The 20,609-nt window shown below is 38.8% G+C and overlaps 1 protein-coding gene across 4 annotated transcripts in view; it reads right to left on the bottom strand.

Annotated features, from left to right (window-relative positions):
* The window catches only part of CARMIL1 (capping protein regulator and myosin 1 linker 1), a 263,150-nt gene that overhangs the window by 130,111 nt on the left and 112,430 nt on the right, over positions 1-20,609 (bottom strand). For all 4 annotated transcript variants that reach the window (XM_039524735.1, XM_039524736.1, XM_039524737.1 and 1 more), the window contains exons 3-9: positions 19,071-19,121; positions 14,147-14,206; positions 12,133-12,254; positions 9,220-9,317; positions 8,804-8,874; positions 8,608-8,681; positions 1,299-1,374 (exon numbers count right to left, since the gene is read on the bottom strand). In XM_039524735.1, the coding sequence (XP_039380669.1) occupies positions 1,299-1,374; positions 8,608-8,681; positions 8,804-8,874; positions 9,220-9,317; positions 12,133-12,254; positions 14,147-14,206; positions 19,071-19,121 (552 nt within the window). The remainder of the gene's footprint in view (positions 1-1,298; positions 1,375-8,607; positions 8,682-8,803; positions 8,875-9,219; positions 9,318-12,132; positions 12,255-14,146; positions 14,207-19,070; positions 19,122-20,609) is intronic.

The following is a 20,609-nucleotide window of genomic DNA, read 5'->3' as shown; positions in this document are numbered from 1 at the left end:
ATAGGGACATGAGGCCCCAGAACTTCAAATCCCATTAAATACTGTAGTGGCATGTCCACATCAAACTATTTGATCGTTAGTAGAAATAGTGCAGTCTTTGGGTGCTTGGGTTGTTGGGTTTTTTTGTTTGTTTGTTTTTTTGAAGAAAAATGGAAATTTTCCACAGAAAGCAGACACTTTTTGTGAATTTTTTTTGACAAAAACCCTTTTCCATCACAAACAATTTTTATTGAAAATTTTTGACCAGCCCTAATACTGAGCAAGCTTCTCTGAATAGCTTTAACAATATACTTCAGTTAAGACTTGCAATACTACGCTATTTCAGTATCAGTTCTGAGTCTCTGAAGCAGAGACTATCAATTGTGCCACATTCTTTGGTGGTGATTTTATGATATGTACTAGAACAAGATAACCCAACTCAATTCCACCTCACTTTAACGTCAGAATTTGAAACTAGGTCTCCAAAGAAGAAAGGAAAGTGTACTTTCTACATTTATTCTTAAGCCTCTCAAAGTTATTTTCAGATACCACAGCTTTCAGTACATCACTAGCAATCAGGTTTTCATGTAATGTGACACTACTGAGGGGAAAGCTACAAGCAAATTTTTGAGGTCAGTAAATTTGCACCAATTCGCATTAGCAGAGAATTTGGTCCTTCATTTTTAAGATCCACAGACTTCAAACCTAGATATGAAGAAAGATTTTTGGGGCAGGCTTGAAAAACAATAAACGCATCTGGGAGAATTAACCTTCATTTTTTAAAATAAAAAAGTTTTTTTGATTTATTAAGTTTAAAGTCATCTAATAATCTGCCATTTTTAACAGCTTCTTCCAGTCCACCTTGCTGGTTTGGTGGAACAATGTAATTATCTTACAGGATTACATATTTATTATTATATCTGACTGTCTTCACTCCAAGAAAGTGGATGCTTCTTCATCAGGATGTAATGCAGAGAGAGAGGAAAGACTACTTTCAGTAGTGCAGGAGCAGTGCAAACACAATCCAAATATCCCCTATCCCCCCAAAATGGTTTCTTATTTAGTCATACAATACTGCTGAAAACAGCTAAAAATAATCAATAAAGTATTTTGTGGCATCACTATATTCAAATAAACTCTGTAAACTGTATTAACTAAATGTTATTGCAAGTTGATTTTTAGAAAAAATATTTTCCAGTAGAGAGAGTCTACTCAGCTTTCCATTGATGAATTATGCATCTTTCTGAGAACGGTTACAGTGTGCTATAAAATACAGCAAAGCCAGATAACAGTAGATGCACCTTCATTTTATTACTTACTAATTTCAGATCCTTCGAGGACAGCTTTGTAAACCACTGATTGTATTCCAGAGCAGCAACTATAGGTATTAAGTCTCTAGAAAAAGAAAAAGGTTTTTTAAACACTGTTCACACTTATTGTCACAGTTGGTCAGCTGAACACTTATTCTTATATACTTAATTTACTTTGACTCTTTCTTAATAGTCAATTATCAGGATTTTAGAAAGCTCTGCATTCTAAAAATACAAATAGTGGAGGGGGGAAATCAATTGGATTTGGTATGACTTGCCTTAATTTTAATATGAACTTTTTGACTGGTCAAATAATATCCATATGAATATTTAAACCAGGAAATTGTCTGAGCTGACATCCCTAGTCATACCGTTACTTTTTCTTCAGCCTGTGACATATTTAAGCTTCTTAATCACCATTAATTATAGTTGAGCATGATACTAAAAGCTTTTTGGCAGCCTGATGATTTAATATAATTCTGTGACTGACTAATTCTAGTCAACATCTCCTTGTCTCTTCTCTCAAGTCAGATCCCCTAAGGAAACAGAGGCCGTGCAAAAGGATAATGTAACTTTCAGCACAAACCCTGTCCTAATTGTAAAAGGGATTTCACAAATGAAATTCTAAATGATTCCTGTTCCCTTATTCCAAGATTCTTAATTTGATCTGCTCTCCTTCTGTTAGTTTCTCCACAAATAAACACTGATAAAGGCATGCTGTTAAAAACCTTTGCATGCAACACCAGAGCAGAACACCACACAAAATATTGTCATAGCATTTAGTATGCTATGCAGTACAACTCAGCAGTCAGATAATCTTCCCCTCCCCCATATTAATACATCACTCTATAAACCTTTGCCTTGCACAGTAGAAACTAGGACATACAGTAGAACCTCAGAGTTACCAATACCTCAGAAATGGAGGCTGTTCATAACTCTGAAATGTTTGCAACTCTGAAGAAAATGTTTGCAACTTCTTTCAAAAGCTTACTTTAAATGAAACAGGCACAGAAACAGTTTTTTTACCTTGTAAAAAAATTTTTTTTTTAAACTTTCCCCTTTTTTGTAGTAGTAGTTTACTACTAATACAGTACTTTACTGCATTTGCTTTTTTTTAGTCCCTGCTGCTGCCTGATTGCGTACTTCTGGTTCCAAATGAGGTGTGTGGTTGACCAGGCAGTTCAAAACTCTGGTATTCGTAACTCTGAGGTTCTACTGTAGCTACTGTATATGTAATTATTCTAAATCTACCTAGTGCTAGTGCAAACTGAACTTCAATATTCATGGGGCACAATCTGTAAATATTAGTTTTTTTGACTGTTCTTTCCCAAGCTTTCGACCCAGCAGCATGCACTGGTAGGCATCTTCTCTGTACACACAGCTCCTCTTTCCTTTATTTTCGCCCCATTTACCTGTTTTATTTCAATCATTTTTGGTGGGGATATTAAACAAGTGGAGACTTAGATGCACCTGTGATTCTAATGAATGTTTCAGACAAAAACTGACTAGACTATATTCTTTCAGGAACTGTAGCTTTCTATATTCTGAAATATAAGGCCATCTCTAATGCAATAAGAGAATGACGATGTGCAGCAAAATCATGTTGTACACCAACTGTAAAGCTAATATACAAGAAGGTTATTTGTATAGTCTATCTTTGATATAGAAATATGGTACACCACAAGGAATGGGCCTATCGCTCATGTTGTTCAATATATACATGAAGCCTCTTGGTGAATTCATTTCCAAACATATAGTACAGTATCATCAGCATGATGATGATGATGATGATACACAAGGATTTATCTCTTGTCCGACAGCTTCTGCAATTTTGGTCTCAGCTGTGAAGTGGTATTTGAATATTGTTAGATGTATAAATCAGGACTATTTCCTCTTCAAGCCTGGAAAAAACAGAAGTCTTGCTTTCGAGTAGAGATCATCTATACAAAACAAGCTTGTTTCTCCTGTGTGGCTCCACTTGATGGGATTAGTATGAAGGTAATGAATCGGGTTAAGAACCTTGGTGTCTCTTTTGTCATTGCCTTGGCAAGCTAGGCATGGGACATGGTACAAACGCAGATTTATTTTTCTATTGTGCAATTTGTCTCCGGTACACATATTTATACCATAATGACCTCGCAACAGTAATACACAAACCTTGTGGTCAGAAGAGCAACTGTTGCAATTCCTTCTTTGCAAGGTTTTCAGCAGTGCTGCGTCATCAACCAGCTACTACTTATTCAACATGATTGCTCGCTCATTTGAGCTATCATGATCCTAAAAAAATCAATTTTTAAAAATATTGTCTGCCTATAAAGCGACAGATGACTCTAAACTGACACTGCTGATTTATAAATCTTTATCCTTAATTCCTGCCCCTAATTATATTCAAGACCTACTTCTATCAACTTATATGACTGGTATCAGTAACTGCGCTCACACAACTCAGCTGTTTAGGGATCCCATCTTCCCACCCATTATGCGTGAAGATGGCAAGACAATTACTTTCTACTGTGTAGAAGTTGCTCCCCATGGAAATCTACCTAATTTCATCCTTCACGTTTTGGATGAACCTTAGGGTATTTTTGTTTAATTTTATTTGAAAAGGTGCTTCAGAATGCAGTCAGCCCTACGTCTATTACTTTCCCCCATTTCCAATCCCTTCCTTTCCTCTTCTTAATTCTCTTCTCCCCCTCACTCATTCTTGAGATTTCGATTAAAAAAAAGATATTTTATAATATTTTTATTACATTTTGTTTTGATTACATTGTGTACGCTGTACAGTGATATCAGTGCTTTTGCTGGGAAATGAGAACGAATGCTAAATAAAATGATTAATTATTGACCATTTCCAAAAATAGAGATTTTCCACAACTTTTTCTTCACTCGTTTATATTTAGTTATTTATATTTACAAGTTAGCGTATTAACTATTTCACTGTTGAAAACTAAAGGGTTATTTACAAAAAGAATACTGTACACAACACAAAAGCATTGAAGGAAATGCAGAAAATCTCAGTAAGTCTCAACAATGCCAAGTTTTGCCACCACATTCATGTTTTTCAACCTTTGTCCCCAGTGTGTTTAAAGATGGTGAGAAATCTAAATTTAAAACAAAGAACACAAGTTTCCAACTGAAGGTTGCTCACACTTTCCCCAGACAATTTATAGATTTATGGGATGTTCAAGCATACTAAAATATATGCTTCCCAAGTGAATATTCTGCTGCTAAGCTAAGCAAGCTCTTTGGAATTTTTTTTTTGGGGGGGGAGGGGGGGGGGAGGGTGGGAGAGGAGGTAGGTTAAACAATTTTCCGGTTCACAGCACAATACACCTTCGAATAAAACATAAGAAGGAGCATTCCCATGTGGCGAACTCTGTTATACAGTGCTACTGTGTTAAACAACCTTGGTTCTCAAACTCTTATCTATAATTCATGAAATTTTATGCTGACCTCTAGCAGAAATGTGCACCTGCAAAACAGGTTTAACAGAAATATTTTACATTGCAGGAAAAGTATAAAAAGCATTTGTGCAGTGCATGGAATGCATGGTAATAACATTGAGGTAGGGTCACCACTTTATTTCCTATCACCATGACATATCACTGTATTGTTACCTCACAAGACAGGGTGCTGAGCTACAATAGTTTTCATAGCATATTAGTGATTCTAAAAGGCTGGTCTGAAGGATATATGATAGTATTATAAAAATCAAGACTCTCACTAACATTGGTAAATTAATATTATTGTTGCTTATTCATAGCGTCCTCAATGTTCTAGACACATTACAAAACACATACAAATATACCTTCTGCCCTGAAAATCTTATAGGCTCAGACTGGGATCTCAGATCTCATAACTAGTATCTTTAATTGATACTATAAGATCTTGGCTTCCCAATAGTTTGTACCAGCATTTTAGCAGGTTTCCACACACAAATTCTCTCTTATCTAATTTCCAAATCTTGGGATGCTGTAGGGTCTTATCCTGACATCACAAAAGGCTTTGTGACTTGTAAATGTCCCTTAATAACTACTGGATCTTTGACCTGGAGCAGTAATAAGCCATCTGCTAGAAATTATCATCATCTTAAAATGATATTCTGATTTTCTAGCTATTAATCTTTGGAGCACAAAACTCAATGTTGCATTCTCTGGTGCATCTTCTGCAACACAATTGCATGTGCTCCAATAAGTCTGTTAGTCAATTTTTTTTCAGATCTTAGGATGCCCATCATCCAAACCAGCTGATTTGTACCATACGTGCTTCAGTTTTTCAAGTACTACTTTTATCTGCTCATCAATAGATAATACTTTTCCAGGATCTTCCTTACTTACTAATGGTTCAAACTTCTTTTCTATATAAGTAAGGAAGCCATTTTAAAGTAATTTTTTCATAACCTCATCTCATTTACTGATGGACCCTGACATTCTCTCTGGTATTTTTCACCTGCAATACATTTTAAACTATTGTGCTTCTATGCCTGTTTGGCTTCTATGGAATGATTCTGCTTGTTTGCTGTCCTTTTCTTGCCTCAGGAAACCTTGACTGAATATTCTCATTTGCCTGCCTCCTGCTTTTCCCTTTTCCATTATAAGATTTTAAACCTCAGCTTTCTGGCAGATTCTTATTTCTTTCATGCTTCTTTCAGAGAAACTGCAGTCTGCCACACCTTAATTATAGCATCTCAAGTTTTCTCTGTTTTCTTCCAGACTGGTGGAATTTAAATTAAATATTCCTTCCCACTACATCTTACATACTAAATGTATTCAAAATTAGCTTTCCTGAAAACCACTGTCCTTATACTGCTGCATTTAGTGAACCAAATGTCATACTTAGCAGAACTCAAGCAGTTCATATTCTCTGTTTCCAAGCTCCCCAATTATTCTCAGTTAGGTATTTTTTCCTATCAGTGAGCACATCCAGGATGACTTCCATTCCAGCTGGAGTCTCTACTTTCTGAACAACAGATAACTTCTAAATTTTCTGCAGACTGTTGGCAAAAATAATTTCCCCTACTCTACACACAAGGGGAAGGAGACTCTGCAGGAGCAAAGGCAACACAGTTTGCCTCTTCGCTTTATTTAGGAGATGTAGAAAGGAACCTTCAAGTTGTTGTGCCCCAGACAGAAAAATATCTATTGGCTAATTTCATGAATAAGTCAAATTTAAAAAGGTGAAATCAGATGGGAAAAAAAACAGACAAACTCACTACACTGCCCTTGTGGAAAAAATGTAAGTAAGTAAGCAAGCTCCAAAATGAAGTGTGCTCTGCATGGCTTTTGTGCTGATGGGGAAGAACGGCTTTGTAGAAGCTAAACTGAGGGTAAGACCACTCCATCAGGCAACCCCCAATTGACAACTCTCAGACTATCTCCATTTTACATGGGAAAGGATCAACCCTTTAGGAAGGACTAGTTAAGATGAAAGGAGAAAATTATGACTGAGTATTATTACTACTCCTGGGGGAATTCTGTGCCACTGCGTACATGTAGCATTCCTGTCCTCTGCAGATTTTTTTTTTCTCTGCAGAAAATACATTCTGCCGGTGAGGCGCTGCAATTATGTCTTTCGCCCACCAGGGGCTGCTGTGGTGTCAGACAGAGGGCAGTCAGCTCACCAGCTGTAGCAGCCAGGAGTCCATAGGAAGGAGGAGAAGGTGCATTCCTCACAGCACCCTGCCCACAGGGCCAGGTAAGGAGGCACGGGACATGGGGGACAGACAGAGCAGGGCACATGGGGCTGCGGGGGTCACACAGACTGAGATTCAGAAGAGCTAGTGGGGTGGGGGACAGACTGGGGCAAGGACTGAATGGGAGTGGGGGTGCAGAGCCGGTTGGGGACTTGAGGGTGACTGAATGGGGGTGCATGGACACATGGGAACAGTGGGAGGAAGGGTGGCTGAGTGGGGGTGCAAGGACACTTGGGGATGGGGAAAAGGGGGTGCAGGGACACATGGGACAGCGCAAATGTGCCTGACTGAATGGGAAAGGCTAGGAGTCAGTCAGGGTCTGCATGGGGGAGGCTCCCTAACAACCCCTGCCTCCCTCAGCCCCTCAAAAATCCCCTGTTCCATGCTTTTCCCACCCACACCCAACAACACCAAGTTCACTCCCAAGCTCATAGACTTTAAGGTCAGAAGGGGCCATTATGATCATCTAGTCTGACCTCCTGCACAATGCAGGCCACAGAATCTCACCCACCTACTCCTGTAACAAACCCCTAACCTATGTCTGAGTTATTGAAGTCCTCAAATCATGGTTTGAAGACCTCAAGCTGCAGAGAATCCTCCAGCAAGTGACCTGTGCCCCATGCTGCAGAGGAAGGCGAAAAACCTCCAGGGCCTCTGCCAATCTGCCCTGGAGGAAAATTCCTTCCCGACCCCAAATATGGCGATCAGTTAAACCCTGAGCATGTGGGCAAGACTCACCAGCCAGCACCCAGGAAAGAATTCTCTGTAGTAACTCAGATCCCACCCCATCTAACATCCCATCACAGGTCATTGGGCATATTTACCTGCTAATAATCAAAGATTAATTAATTGCCAAAATTAGGTTATCCCATCATACCATCCCCTCCATAAACTTATCAAGCTTAGTCTTGAAGCCAGATATGTCTTTTGCTCCCACTACTCCCCTTGGAAGGCTGTTCCAGAACTTCACTGCTCTAATGGTTAGAATCCTTCCTCTAATTTCAAGTCTAAACTTCCTAGTGTCCAGTTTATATCCATTTGTTCTTGTGTCCACATTGGTACTAAGCTTAAATAATTCCTCTCCCTCCCTGATATTTATCCCTCTGATATATTTAGAGAGAGCAATCATATCTCCCCTCAGCCTTCTTTTGGCTAGGAAGAGTTGTGAGGCTAGAGTCATTAATGTTTAGATGCTTAGACGTTTTTCCCTGCAAGCAGCCTTCCCAGCAATTACTTCCCTCTCCTTCAGCTCCTCCATTGCTCCTGACTCCCCTAAGCGTTTGCACTGTTTCTGAGGGGTGCGGGAAATCCGTTTCTGTATTGTAGTTTAAATGAATTATTACTCAAAGTTCTGTATTAGTATGCCTAGTAAGAAATCTATTTGTCAAAAAACATCTCCTGAATCTTTTTTTGTTTTCTGTATTATTACAGACATACTCGCTGACAGGCATTTTGAAAAAAATTACCAAAATAACTGATTTATTGGCATGATTATATTGGCATGATTATATTGTGTTATTTTGACAAATAAAATATGCAGATTTTTATAATATTGGGTGCAGAATTTTTAATTTTTTGATGCAGAATTCCCCCAGAAGTATATTATACTTATTGGACATTGTTCACCTGTGGTCAAGATGGCTGAAGTCTTGCAAATTCAACTCCCTGGTATCTTGGGTCAGATAGATTGTATCCACATCCTGTTATAAACGCACAAAACAACACATCTTAGGAAAACTGTTTTTCTTGGTTTCACAGTCTGCAGCTTCTCATTTTTTGTATAGTTAGCTGAAATAAACCTCAGTGTGAGATACATACTTACCCACTGTACCTCTTCCCTATATGGAAATCCAAGCCAGTCACAAACACATGCATACATTTGTGAAAATCCCCCTGGAAAAAAAAAATAAAAGAACACTTTTCACTACAGCAAACAACAAAAACAGTATGCACAATGTTTCAAAACTCACCCTCATTTCCTCTCAGAAACCTATCCATTTTACTGCAGGCAGAAGCTGAAACAGACCAAGACTATAGTATATTGTCTATCACATACGGCAGGTTGCAATGAAGCTTTAAAAATAGCATCTTTATCCACCAATCAGGAGTCCACTCTGTGCTAATTACACCTTAAAACTAAATTACACCTTTACTGGGTTCTGCCAGAAATAGAATTGAACTTCCTGATGCTGATGATTCCAACTTTTTTACATTTCAGGTTTAAAATTTCATTCTTACCACAAGGTCCCAGTTCTGTTACAGTCTGGCTGTCCCACAGCGCTTGGAGATTAGCCAGTCTTTCTGACGGCTCCATAGTTACTTTTTTCATGATTCTCCTACATGCAAGAGGGAAGACATGCATGATTGTATAAGTTTCTACATGTGTGTCCACATATATATCACACACACACAAATCTTACATGTGTTTTAAATATAATTTTATGTATTTGTTATATGTTTGTGCACACAAAGGAAAATATTAGCATCTTTAATACACCTCAAGTCTATTCCTCAAACCCAAATGTAAAGCTGCAGAAACAGTAAAGCCAGGTCTACACTACAGACTTATATCAGTATCGCTATGTCACTCAGGGATGTGAAAAATCCACACCCCTGAGTGACAGTTATACCGACCTAATCCCTGGTGTAGACAGCGCTGTCGGTGGCAGAGCTTCTCTCATCGACACAGCTACTGCCTCTTTTGGAGATGGATTAACTAAACCGGGGGGAGACACTGTCCTGTTGGTGTGGGAGCATCTTCACTTAAGCACTGCAGGTGCGCTGATGCAGCATTTTAAGTGTAGACCTGCCCTAAGTATTTATTTTTCCCTTCTCCCGTCCAGTGAACTAATCCCAGGACTCCTGGAGTGATCTATTCCATTTCCCTCACACTAGCAAGAGCAAACGACTCAAAGCCATGGCTCACTGAAGCAACACAACTTCATGGTATAGGTCCACTAATTCAAGGCCCCAAAACAACAGGGCTACAGAGTTAGACTATATAGTCATTACAGCCTGAGACCATGCTGAAACTATGCCAGGGTGTGTCTCTTTTTTTAGACATGTCTTCACTGTAGTTCTTATCGTGCATAGCCCTTCTGACACCAAAGGCTCAATTATTCCTGTTCTGTACCAGGCTCATCTTTTGCTCCAATTATTTTACATCACCGATGAGAGTAATGGCCACACTTCAAATGCTGCTGTTTCTATAGCGCCACATGTAAAAGTTTCTGCTGAAATATTAAACACTGTGCCAGAGAGCATGAGGATTCCTGAAGGGCTACAGGGGATCACACTTTGGCTATGCTGGTTCTAACCTCTATATTCAGATTGTTTTTGTTCTGTAGAGGAAAGAAAACTATTAGCTCCTTTTCCTTTATTCTTAAGAAATAATATCATGTTTATCTGAGGGGAAGAACAGATACGTATGTTCCCTCTGTTCAGTAAAACTCTAGAATAACTTAGTAACAGGTGCTAATGGCGTGATGCATCAATTGCTTTCCCCTACAGTCCTACGAATGTCAACTTCCTTGGCAAATAGGGTATGTGGTTACAAAGCCCTTTGGATGGATCCTGGTCTCACCTCAGTTTTACAACAGCAAATATTCATTGACTTGACTTTGAGAATCTGTTGATTGACACCAGTTTGACAGCAGAATCGCATCTGGCTTTCCTCCCCTCCTCCCCTCTGAACCAAGATCTCTGTATAGTTTCACAAAATGCTGCAGCAATGCCACCAAGGCAGCCTCAGAGAAAAAGGTACAAAGTCCAAAATAATCAAATAAGATGCTGAGAGATATGCAGCTTTGAAGTCCCCTTTCTCCATTTTGGCTACAGTATCTCTAGCTGTTCCTGCCAACAAATTGCCTTATTATGAGCCCGAAGGAGGATTTTAGTCTCCATCATGGTAAACAGTAGTGATGCCTTAGAGATTTAAAATAAGAAAGGAAGAAAAAAGTACCAGTTTAAATTTAGTGACTATTTCCTACTCAACCTACAGGAAAGTTGAGTAACACAGGATGCAAAGCGGAGAGAAAACAATAAATGACTTCTGCTGTGTCATTTACATTTTTCTGGAGTGTGAGTATTAAAACTATTACTTGTGAAAGTGTTTGTCAAGGGGAAAACTATATATTATAGGGAGCACAAATATGTTTGTTGTTTAAACTCTTACAAAATTAGGAGTAGAATGGAGAGTAGCAGAGTGATCAGATCTGGGAGGCACCAACTAAAATGGGGCACGAGAAAGACAAGGAACCAAGTGAGAACAAAATGAAGAAAATAAAAGAAAAACTATTCAGCATTGCTGTAGGATAAAATAATGCAGGAAAGGAGCATGGCAGAGATAGGAGAAAGGAAACAGAAGGTAGGAATGATTGGGAAAGATGAAATATTGAAGCAGAGTAGAAAATACAGACACATTTCTGAGGGCAAGTGAGAAAGACAGCAGTACAGTTGTTTTGCTGCAGGTATATGATTTAACAACTGGGCTCCCGACTGCTGACATCTGAAAAATGATAATACCAATCTCCTAGAGCTGGAAGGGACCTTGAAAGGTCATCGAGTCCAGCCCCCTGCCTTCACTAGCAGGACCAATTTTTGCCCCAGATCCCTAGGTGGCCCCCTGAATGTCATAGTCCTCTCTCCACTCCCCCATTTGGATTTTAGCCACGGATAAGGACCCGGAAAGAACTAGCCAACATCACAGTTGTTTACGGACACCCATTAGGGAAAAGCAGTTACTGAAAACAAAGGGCTGGACCCTCAAGTGTGCCAAAGATCTGTGAAGTGAGGGGGCAAAAAAAGGTGACCTTAAGGCACCATTAGGCCCTCTTCCAATCCTTGGAACTGCAGAGATGAGTCTGGCACCCAGTCTCTCAAACAGCTGTTAGGTCACTGGGAATCTCCAAAATACAGCATGCACCAGCCATGCCTGTCTCTATGCAGACTTCACACTAGTTAAGGGTTCTTCCGTATTACTATAAAGGAGCTCAAGTGAGGGTCAGATCCTGGCCCAAAACGTTGCTTATATCTAAGGTATGTTCCTAATGAAAGGTGAGGACCACAGGGCAGAGAACAGAAGCTAGACAGCCTACCTGAACAATCTGGTGAGCTATATGCATTACAGGTGTTCAAAAAATGAGTACCTACACTGGAGACAGACCAGGGAATATTTTCCTGAGGCACGTTCCAATGTGTGCCATCACCTCATTCACATCTTCTGATGAAGCCATCTTCATGGAAATGTTGCATTTCTCTGTTTCAACAATCAGCTACATAAAATATAGATCAGAAAAAAATATAAGCACTGTAGAATTAATTTCCAGTTAAAGAAATCTTTTGAATAATAATGGTTGAATGTTAAACATATGCTTATTTACACATTGTAATAATCAATGATGTGACAAATGCTCCAAGTAAGAACTACTCTCCAGTAGAGGAAGGAAGTTTATATTCAAAGTTTTCTTTTTCTTTAAGCCAAATGTCTTCCACCATCACAGCATGAAAGTTTAAAAATGACCTGATCTCAACTGACAGGTTTCAAAATAGCAGCCGTGTTAGTCTGTAGCCACAAAAAGAACAGGAGTACTTGTGGCACCTTAGAGACTAACACATTTATTTGAGCATAAGCTTTCGTGGGCTAAAACCCACTTCATCGGATGCATGCAGTGGAAAATACAGTAGGAAGATATATTACACACACACACACACACACACACACACACACACACACACACACACACACAACATGAAGCAATGGATGTTACCATACACACTATAACGAGAGTGATCAGTTAAGGTGAGCTATTACCAGCAGGAGAGGGGGAAAAAAACTTTTTGTAGTGGTAATCAAAATGGCCCATTTCCAGCAGTTGACAAGAAGGTGTGAGGAACAGTAGGGGGAAAAATAAACATGGGGAAATAGTTTTACCTCTCCAGCACATCATCAAGGATCTACAACCTATCCTGAAGGAAGATCCATCACTCTCACAGATCTTGGGAAACAGGCCAGTCCTTGCTTACAGACAGCCCCCAACCTGAAGCAAATACTCACCAGCAACCATACACCACACAACAAAAACATTAACGCAGGAATCTATCCTTGCAACAAAGCCAGTTGCCAACTCTGTCCACATATCTATTCAGGGGACACCATCATAGGACCTAATCACATCAGCCACACTATCGGAGGCTCTTCACCTGCACATCTACCAATGTGATATATGCCATCATGTGCCAGCAATGCCCCTCTGCCATGTACATTGGCCAAACCGAACAGTCTCTACGTAAAAGAATAAATGGACACAAATCAGACGTCAAGAATTATAACATTCAAAAGCCAGTTGGAGAACACTTCAATCTCCCTGGCCACTCGATTACAGACCTAAAAGTCGCAATATTACAACAAAAAAAACAGACTCCAACAAGAGACTGCTGAATTGGAATTAATTTGCAAACTGGACACCATTAAACTGGTCTTGAATAAAGACTGGGAGTGGATGGGTCATTACACAAAGTAAAACTATTTCCCCATGCTGAAATTAAACTAATTCTGTGTATGCAGCGTAGCTGTAGCTGTGTTGGTCCCAGGAAATTAGAGAAACAAGGTGGTTGAGGTAATATCTTTTATTGGACCAACTTCTGCTGGTGAGCGAGACAAGCTTTTGAGCCAAACAGAACTCTTCTTCAGGTCTTGTGTGTAATATAAGCACCACTATTTGCCAGTATTTCCCATAAAAATCCTTAGACTTGCAGGGTATGGGATGAATAACCTCAGAAATTCATTGTTCTTTGTTATTGTTGAGAAAAATATCACATTTATATTACAAATGAAAACTTACATCCAATTAGTTCTGTTCCAGCTGAGTTATGAAAGGGATGCATTTCTTATCTTCATCCCACCCACACATTTCATTCCTAAACTTGACTTTTAAAATTACTATTATTATTGCTAGGCTTTCCAAGCAGTGCGAACATAAGAATTCAAAATGTTCACTGTGCTTACTAGATGAGAAGCTCTACATTCAATAGCATTATCTGCTTGATCAGAATGAAGGTTTAAAACTAAATAGAAAGTAAACGATTTCATTCTAATTAGAATACTTCTGGCACTGTAGATCAGAACTTCACAATATTAAATCCTTTAGGTCTTGAAAACACTCACCTGACCTGGTTTACTGGAGGTTACTCCTTGGATTTCTAAGTAGCTGAAAGTTAGTTCTAGCTGTAATATAAAACAAGTGCAGAATATAAATACCTTGTTTTCATTTTTAAACATTAACCAAAACATATGAAAATGCCACATTATTCACAAGTTAAGGAAGAGGAATGCATCTGGACTGATTAAACAAGAAGGTTAACAGTAATTGTGTCTCAGCTCTAATAACTTTATTGTGTACAAGTAAATATTTAGTATATTTGATTATATTTTATATTAAGAGTATTTATAAATAACTTTTTATGGGTTAAAAATGACTAGTAGAAGTTTCAAGGCTGTTACCTGACTGAGTAGTATCTGTTATATGTAGTTCTAAGCACATCAGTACAAAATGTTATAGATGTTTATAAGCAACTTCTTGACCTATTGTACTCTAACTGGTTAACCATTTATTAATCATTAATTAGAGCTTTACGAGCTATTTATAAAAGCACTTTTCATAAATGTGACCATTTATTTTATGGAAAGAATACCTATACCGGCCTATAATAGCATGTAAGACACTTTTTATCTAGAGTAATCTTCCTCACAGACTATCATGTTATAGTTTTCACCAGTGAGTATATGGGCAGCCCAGTTTAATGCCATTCTGCTCTCAATCAGGATTTTAGGATTAAAGGCTAAAATCCAATGAAAGTTTCTAATTATAACTCATCACTTCTGTCCTCCAAAGAAATGAGCAATAACCAAATAAAGTTTGTATTTAGTTTAGTGAAACTGATTTTTTTCCCTTTCTTTTTGTTGTTAAAAGTAGTTTTTCACAAAAGAGTGAACTAACTTTCCAATCATTTAGCTGAAGAGACGGACAAAAGAATATGCACCAAGTTAGGAAACATAATGTATAGCAGCATCATAGCATGAAGCAGCCTGGAAAACTACACTTACTGTTCATGAAAGATGCTCCTCAACCAGCAATGGAAAGGTCCTTTATTTAGCCACAGACCAGATTCAGTCCAGGCAGTGGCAGTGCAAGCATTTCCTCATTGCTCACACCAAAGTATATCATTTTGGCATGGAGAGATCACCTTGTAAGAAATTCATTCATTTTCATACCCATTCAGTTACTTCTCATCTGAGATTGCCAGTTAATATCAGTTTTTGCGATGTGGACACCTATCTACTGTATCTTCCTCTACATTCACATATGTCAGCCAGTCATCAGATGGCAGCTTTTGATCACTAGTGACATACACTATATTCAAACCACAGATTTAGCAGTGAAAGTCTCCATATCCCACTGACAGTCCAATACCGAGTCATCCAGTTCCCTAGAACTTAGGAACATTTTAAGACTCTATTTAACACATTTCACAGTCAGGAGTATAGTGTACATCTATTTATTCAACAGACCATTATGGATCTTTTAGGAGCTACTTTCCATCATCTAAATTGTTCCCATTTTGCACATTATTTATCCAGCAGTCTCTGATGGCCCCAGTACAAGTATGCGTTGCATATGTGTTAACTTCGTATATTCACACTAACCTAAAACAGCTCTTCAAAGCAAAACAAAAAAATCTATACCGAAGCAACAGATTCAAAAAGCTGGTCCTGCAAAGAATGCTTTTTGAATATCGGTGTGCAATATCTAGGTGTGGCAACACCTCTATAATTAAGATGGGGGGATTCAATGTTGCGTGTGTGTGTGTGTGTGTGTGTGTGTAATATACAATAAATCTTTCCAAAATGTATAACAAATAATTTGAGAGTCAATTTTCCCAGGACTGTCAAGTATACATGTTAATTTATGAATTAAAAATAATTAAAGGAGTTATTCTGTTAGCTAGTGGTATCCTATAAAAGATAAACACTATTCTGAGTGTTTCACCTTCTTAGGATACCACTGGCTAACAGCCATCTGGGTTTGTTCACTTTCAAACTTTCCACATAGCTAAAACTCACTGCAAACTAGTACCAAATGTACATTTGGAATCCTGAACCATCAAACATATCAGACACCAGATACTTAATCTGTGCATTTATGTCAACATTTAATATTTGCTAATGTTGCTAAGTTTGTAATACAGTGTGTATGTGGTGTGTTTCCTTCTCTATTAGAGGGAAAAGACAGCTCCTTGTCAATGTGTGGAGCCCTGGAGCGGAAGGACCCTCCGCCGCCTTAGACCCGGAGCGGAAGAAGCTCTGAGGGCCCGGGCCCCATGAGAGTTTTCTGGGCCCCCCGGAGCGAGTGAATGACCCCGCGCCAGAGGCCCCGAAAAACTCTCATGGGGGCCCCTGCGGGGCCCGGGGCAAATTGCCCCACTTGCCTCCCCCCAGGTGGCCCCGAGTCTGTCACTATGTGTGGAAGTGCACTGTGCTGCAAAGAGGAGGCTCACAGACTTTAAGGTGAGAAGGGACCATTATGATCATCTAGTCTGACCACCTGCACAATGCAGGCCATACAATCTCACCCATCCACTTCTATAACAAACCCCTAACCTATGTCTGAGTTATTGAAGTCCTCAAATTGTGGTTGGAAGACCTCAAGCTGCAGAGAATCCTCCATAAAGACTACTGCAAAGAGGAGTCCATAACTTGACTTTTTTTATATTAGGCAAATGTCACATGTAACCAATCTTCATCTCTTTAATTATATTCATGTGCCTGGAATAATATTTCAATGTCAATTTTATGAGCTGTTCAAGACGAGTTAATGCTTGGAATTCCATACAAAAGTAATACAGTAACCTCAATACTGAAGTTCTCAGGACATAGTAGATTTCACAAAAGTTCCTTGAGGAACCAAGGTGGTGAGTGTTTGTAATCTTTCTATCCTCTTTCAGGTCTGCGTAAGGGAGAGATGTCTTCATATCGCAAAAATAAAGACTTTTGCATCATTGGGGAGTGGAGGGAAGGAAATACTTGATCAGCCATAAATAAAAGAAAAAGATTATAGCAATAAACTGACACTGAAAATACAAATCAATTACATCCTCCTCCAGTCCACATTGCACTTTTCAGGACAACTAAATCACTCTACCACTTGTTCATAGTTATTGTATTAAATGATCATAGGTTATAATACTATCTCAGGAAAATGTCACATGTTCTCATCTCTCTCAACGCTCCTTTGCTAGATGTCATCAAGAGGAGTCACTGAGCTCATCAGCAACATTAAAATCCTGTGCAGCTTTTAAAACTTTCTAGATTTGAGGAAGTCAACTACCATGCACACCTATGCTAGTAAAGAAAGATGCTCTCAACAAGCATACTGGCTGTTGAATCAGAAAGGATCCAATTTCCAAAAGAAATTGTGTCTGTGAAGAGCAGCTTTCATTTGAAAACGATTCATCCATTTCACTTATCATCGATGCCACCACTTTCATTAGCCTAGAATAGAGATTTTAGGCTTTGATTTAAAAAAAAAAAAGATACAGCACAATCAATCTCACAAGATATTATGAAATAAAGCCACTAAAAAGACATTTTTAAAAGTGTTTCCAGTGCTAAATTAATACTATGGCTATTTCCACTGATTATTTTTCTGCCATTTCCATTCTCAGAACATTAAATGACACCATTTCCACTTGACATATGAAAATCTGCAGCCCTCATTTCTTTCCATAAACATTGGGGACACCAAAAGAAGAGTCTTAGCCTTCAGTACATGTTTTCAACCTGGATATGAGGGAGAGGAACACTTTCCAGCACCAAGTATCAGAGGGGTTGCCGTGTTTGCTGCTTTTACAGATCCAGACTAAGAGTCCTGTGGCACCTTATAGACTAACAGACGTTTTGGAGCATGAGCTTTCGTGGGTGAATACTCACTTCGAATACCCACTACATGCATCCGACGAAGTGGGTATTCACCCACGAAAGCTCATGCTCCAAAACGTCTGTTAGTCTATAAGGTGCCACCGGACTCTTTGCTGCTTTTTCAGCACCAGTGATTATCATTTGTTAATCTTTCTGTGTATATGTGCACAACTAAGCAGAACATGAACATCTACCAAAAGCATGTTAATGGACTCTGGGTGGGAGGAGAGATTATCTCCTGATTCAAAATCATCCTGCTCCACACAGAAATGTATTGTTCCTCTGCCATGACAATTGTTCCAAATTGTCATGGGACTGAAATAAGTATTTCATGGCCTTTATAAGGTAGGTTGGCAAAATGCCTCTCATTGCAAACTATGGTCTCCATGGAAAACAACGGAGATTATTCCACCAAGAACAGTAGGATTCAGAACACTCCATATCATTTCTAATTTGGAGTTTGAAATATAATCCCTTTTGAGATCAGAGAGACAACAATTTAGAATATGTCTATACTGTAATCAGAAGTATGATTGCAGTGTGGGTAGGCATACCTACACGTTAGCTTAAATCTAGCAAGGGTAGCTAAAATACAGTGAAGACGCAGTGACACAGGCTTCAGTGTGGGCTGTACAAGCAAGTACTTGTGTTGATAGCCCATGCTGCCACACTTTCACTGATATTTTTTAGCCACATCAGCTAGATCAAACCTAGAGCAGGTATGTCTCCCCTAATTGCAATCTCACCCACCAACTGCAGTATAGGCAATACCTATAGAGTAATGCCATCAACTTGTCTGGGAACTAACTCACCTAGATCCAATTAGGAGTCTTATGAACTGTTCAGTTACAACACCTCAGGTTATTTGTAATGCAATTCTTCACCCATGCACATTTTTAAAAGTCTAGGTTCTCTTATAATGTTTCACCTATGTGCTGACAAAACCATTTAAGAAGGCCATTATTGAAAAAGCATTCTAACAACTTTACACAAAAATTACTACTCCAATCCTCAGATCTCTTTTCAGATGCATAAGCATTGTCACCAGTAAGTTTACATCACTGCAATGTATGAATATAATTGCAAAACAGGTACTGAAATAAAACAAACTTACCTTGGTGGGAATGCGGGATGTCAACAAGAAGGCCCGGCATGATGTAAGCACCTAAAAAATGGAGAGCAAAAGCAGTGTTTCATATCTACAGGGACAGCACTTAGAAATATTAGTGTCTTTGGTAAGAATCTTTCTTTACGAAGTCTTTTACTGCTTCTCATAACTAAGTAATCCAAGGCATCAGATGAACAAGTGACTTGCACAAAGTCACACTGAGCCAGTGGTTGACTGTTTAAAAGACAGGCTTATATTTTCCAACAGACAAAAATGAGCAGAACTGAACAAGATAACTTCACAGACAATAAGGACACTAATTTCGGTCTTCTTTGGCGTCCGAGGGCCTGATCTTGCAAACACTTACTACCCAGATGTAGTACTTATCTAAGGCAAATAATCCCATTGAAGCTTTTGATAAGGATTGTTTGCAGGATCAGGCCATATAGACCTGATCCAGCTCTCACTGCAGTCAGTAAGATTCTTTCCGTTGACTTAGATGGGAGCTGGATTAGTCTCTAATCTAGTAGACCAGAGCGCGGAGAATTCTGTGATCTGGTTTTCTGTAAGTTGGCTACTATAGGAATCTTAATACCAGCTAGACAGAATATATTTAACTAAATTGAACAGTAACATCTGAATAATTCCATTCTTATGAAATTTAAAAAAAAAATCAATTTGAAAAGTGAAAATACCAGGAATGCAAAAATGTTAGTATTCAAGCGGAACACAAATAAGTCCAATGTATATAAAATATTAGCATTATGAGAGATTATGAACAAACATTTCCCTTCAGATAAACCCAGTGGATCTCTAAAGTAACAATGCATGTGTCTCCCACCAATGTCAATGGGAAAGAATTTCTGTGCAGGTAGGTAAAGCGGAAAATTGGAGTTGAGATTGAAAAGACAGATCAGAAAGAACACTAGCTTCGAGAGAAGATTCAATGTTAGTAAAGTTTTTAGACATTACCTCAAGGAGAAATACTATAGTATGAGCAACAAAAATACTTCAAATTCCGATAGCACTTTCCATCCAATCGACCTTCAAGCGCTTTACATAAACAGGAATACGTTCGGCCTCACAATACGCCTATAGACATAGGTAAGTCAAATGTACCAGATATCTGTACTCATTTTCATTTCACAGATGGAGAAATTGACCCACCTAGGGGTCCAATGACGTGACCAAAGCCCCACCTCCAGTTAGTGGCAGAGCTAGTTATAGAATCTACATTTCTTAGATCCAGTCTTGCACTTTAACCATTAGACTGGCATCTAACTTCAGATGAGTAGCTTTAATAAAAACAAATTAAAAAACCCATGTTCTATGCATATTATGCTAGCATCAGCATAAGAGATGAACCAAATATCCAGAGCCAAACACTCCCTGAACTTTGAGAGTTTGAAATCCAGATCTGAACTTGGATCTATCTCTAGTGCAGCTAAGGTTGCCAACTAGGGATGTAAATAGTGGCTAAAAAAATAAACCATTTAATCTATTGCAATTCAATCTGTTAAATGGTTAAATGTTTAACGGGAAACT

Source organism: Mauremys reevesii, linkage group 2 (assembly GCF_016161935.1).
Source record: "Mauremys reevesii isolate NIE-2019 linkage group 2, ASM1616193v1, whole genome shotgun sequence".
Lineage (NCBI taxonomy): Eukaryota > Metazoa > Chordata > Testudines > Geoemydidae > Mauremys > Mauremys reevesii.
The sequence above is the reverse complement of the archived record's forward strand: the minus strand, read 5'-3'. Positions and strand labels throughout refer to the sequence as shown.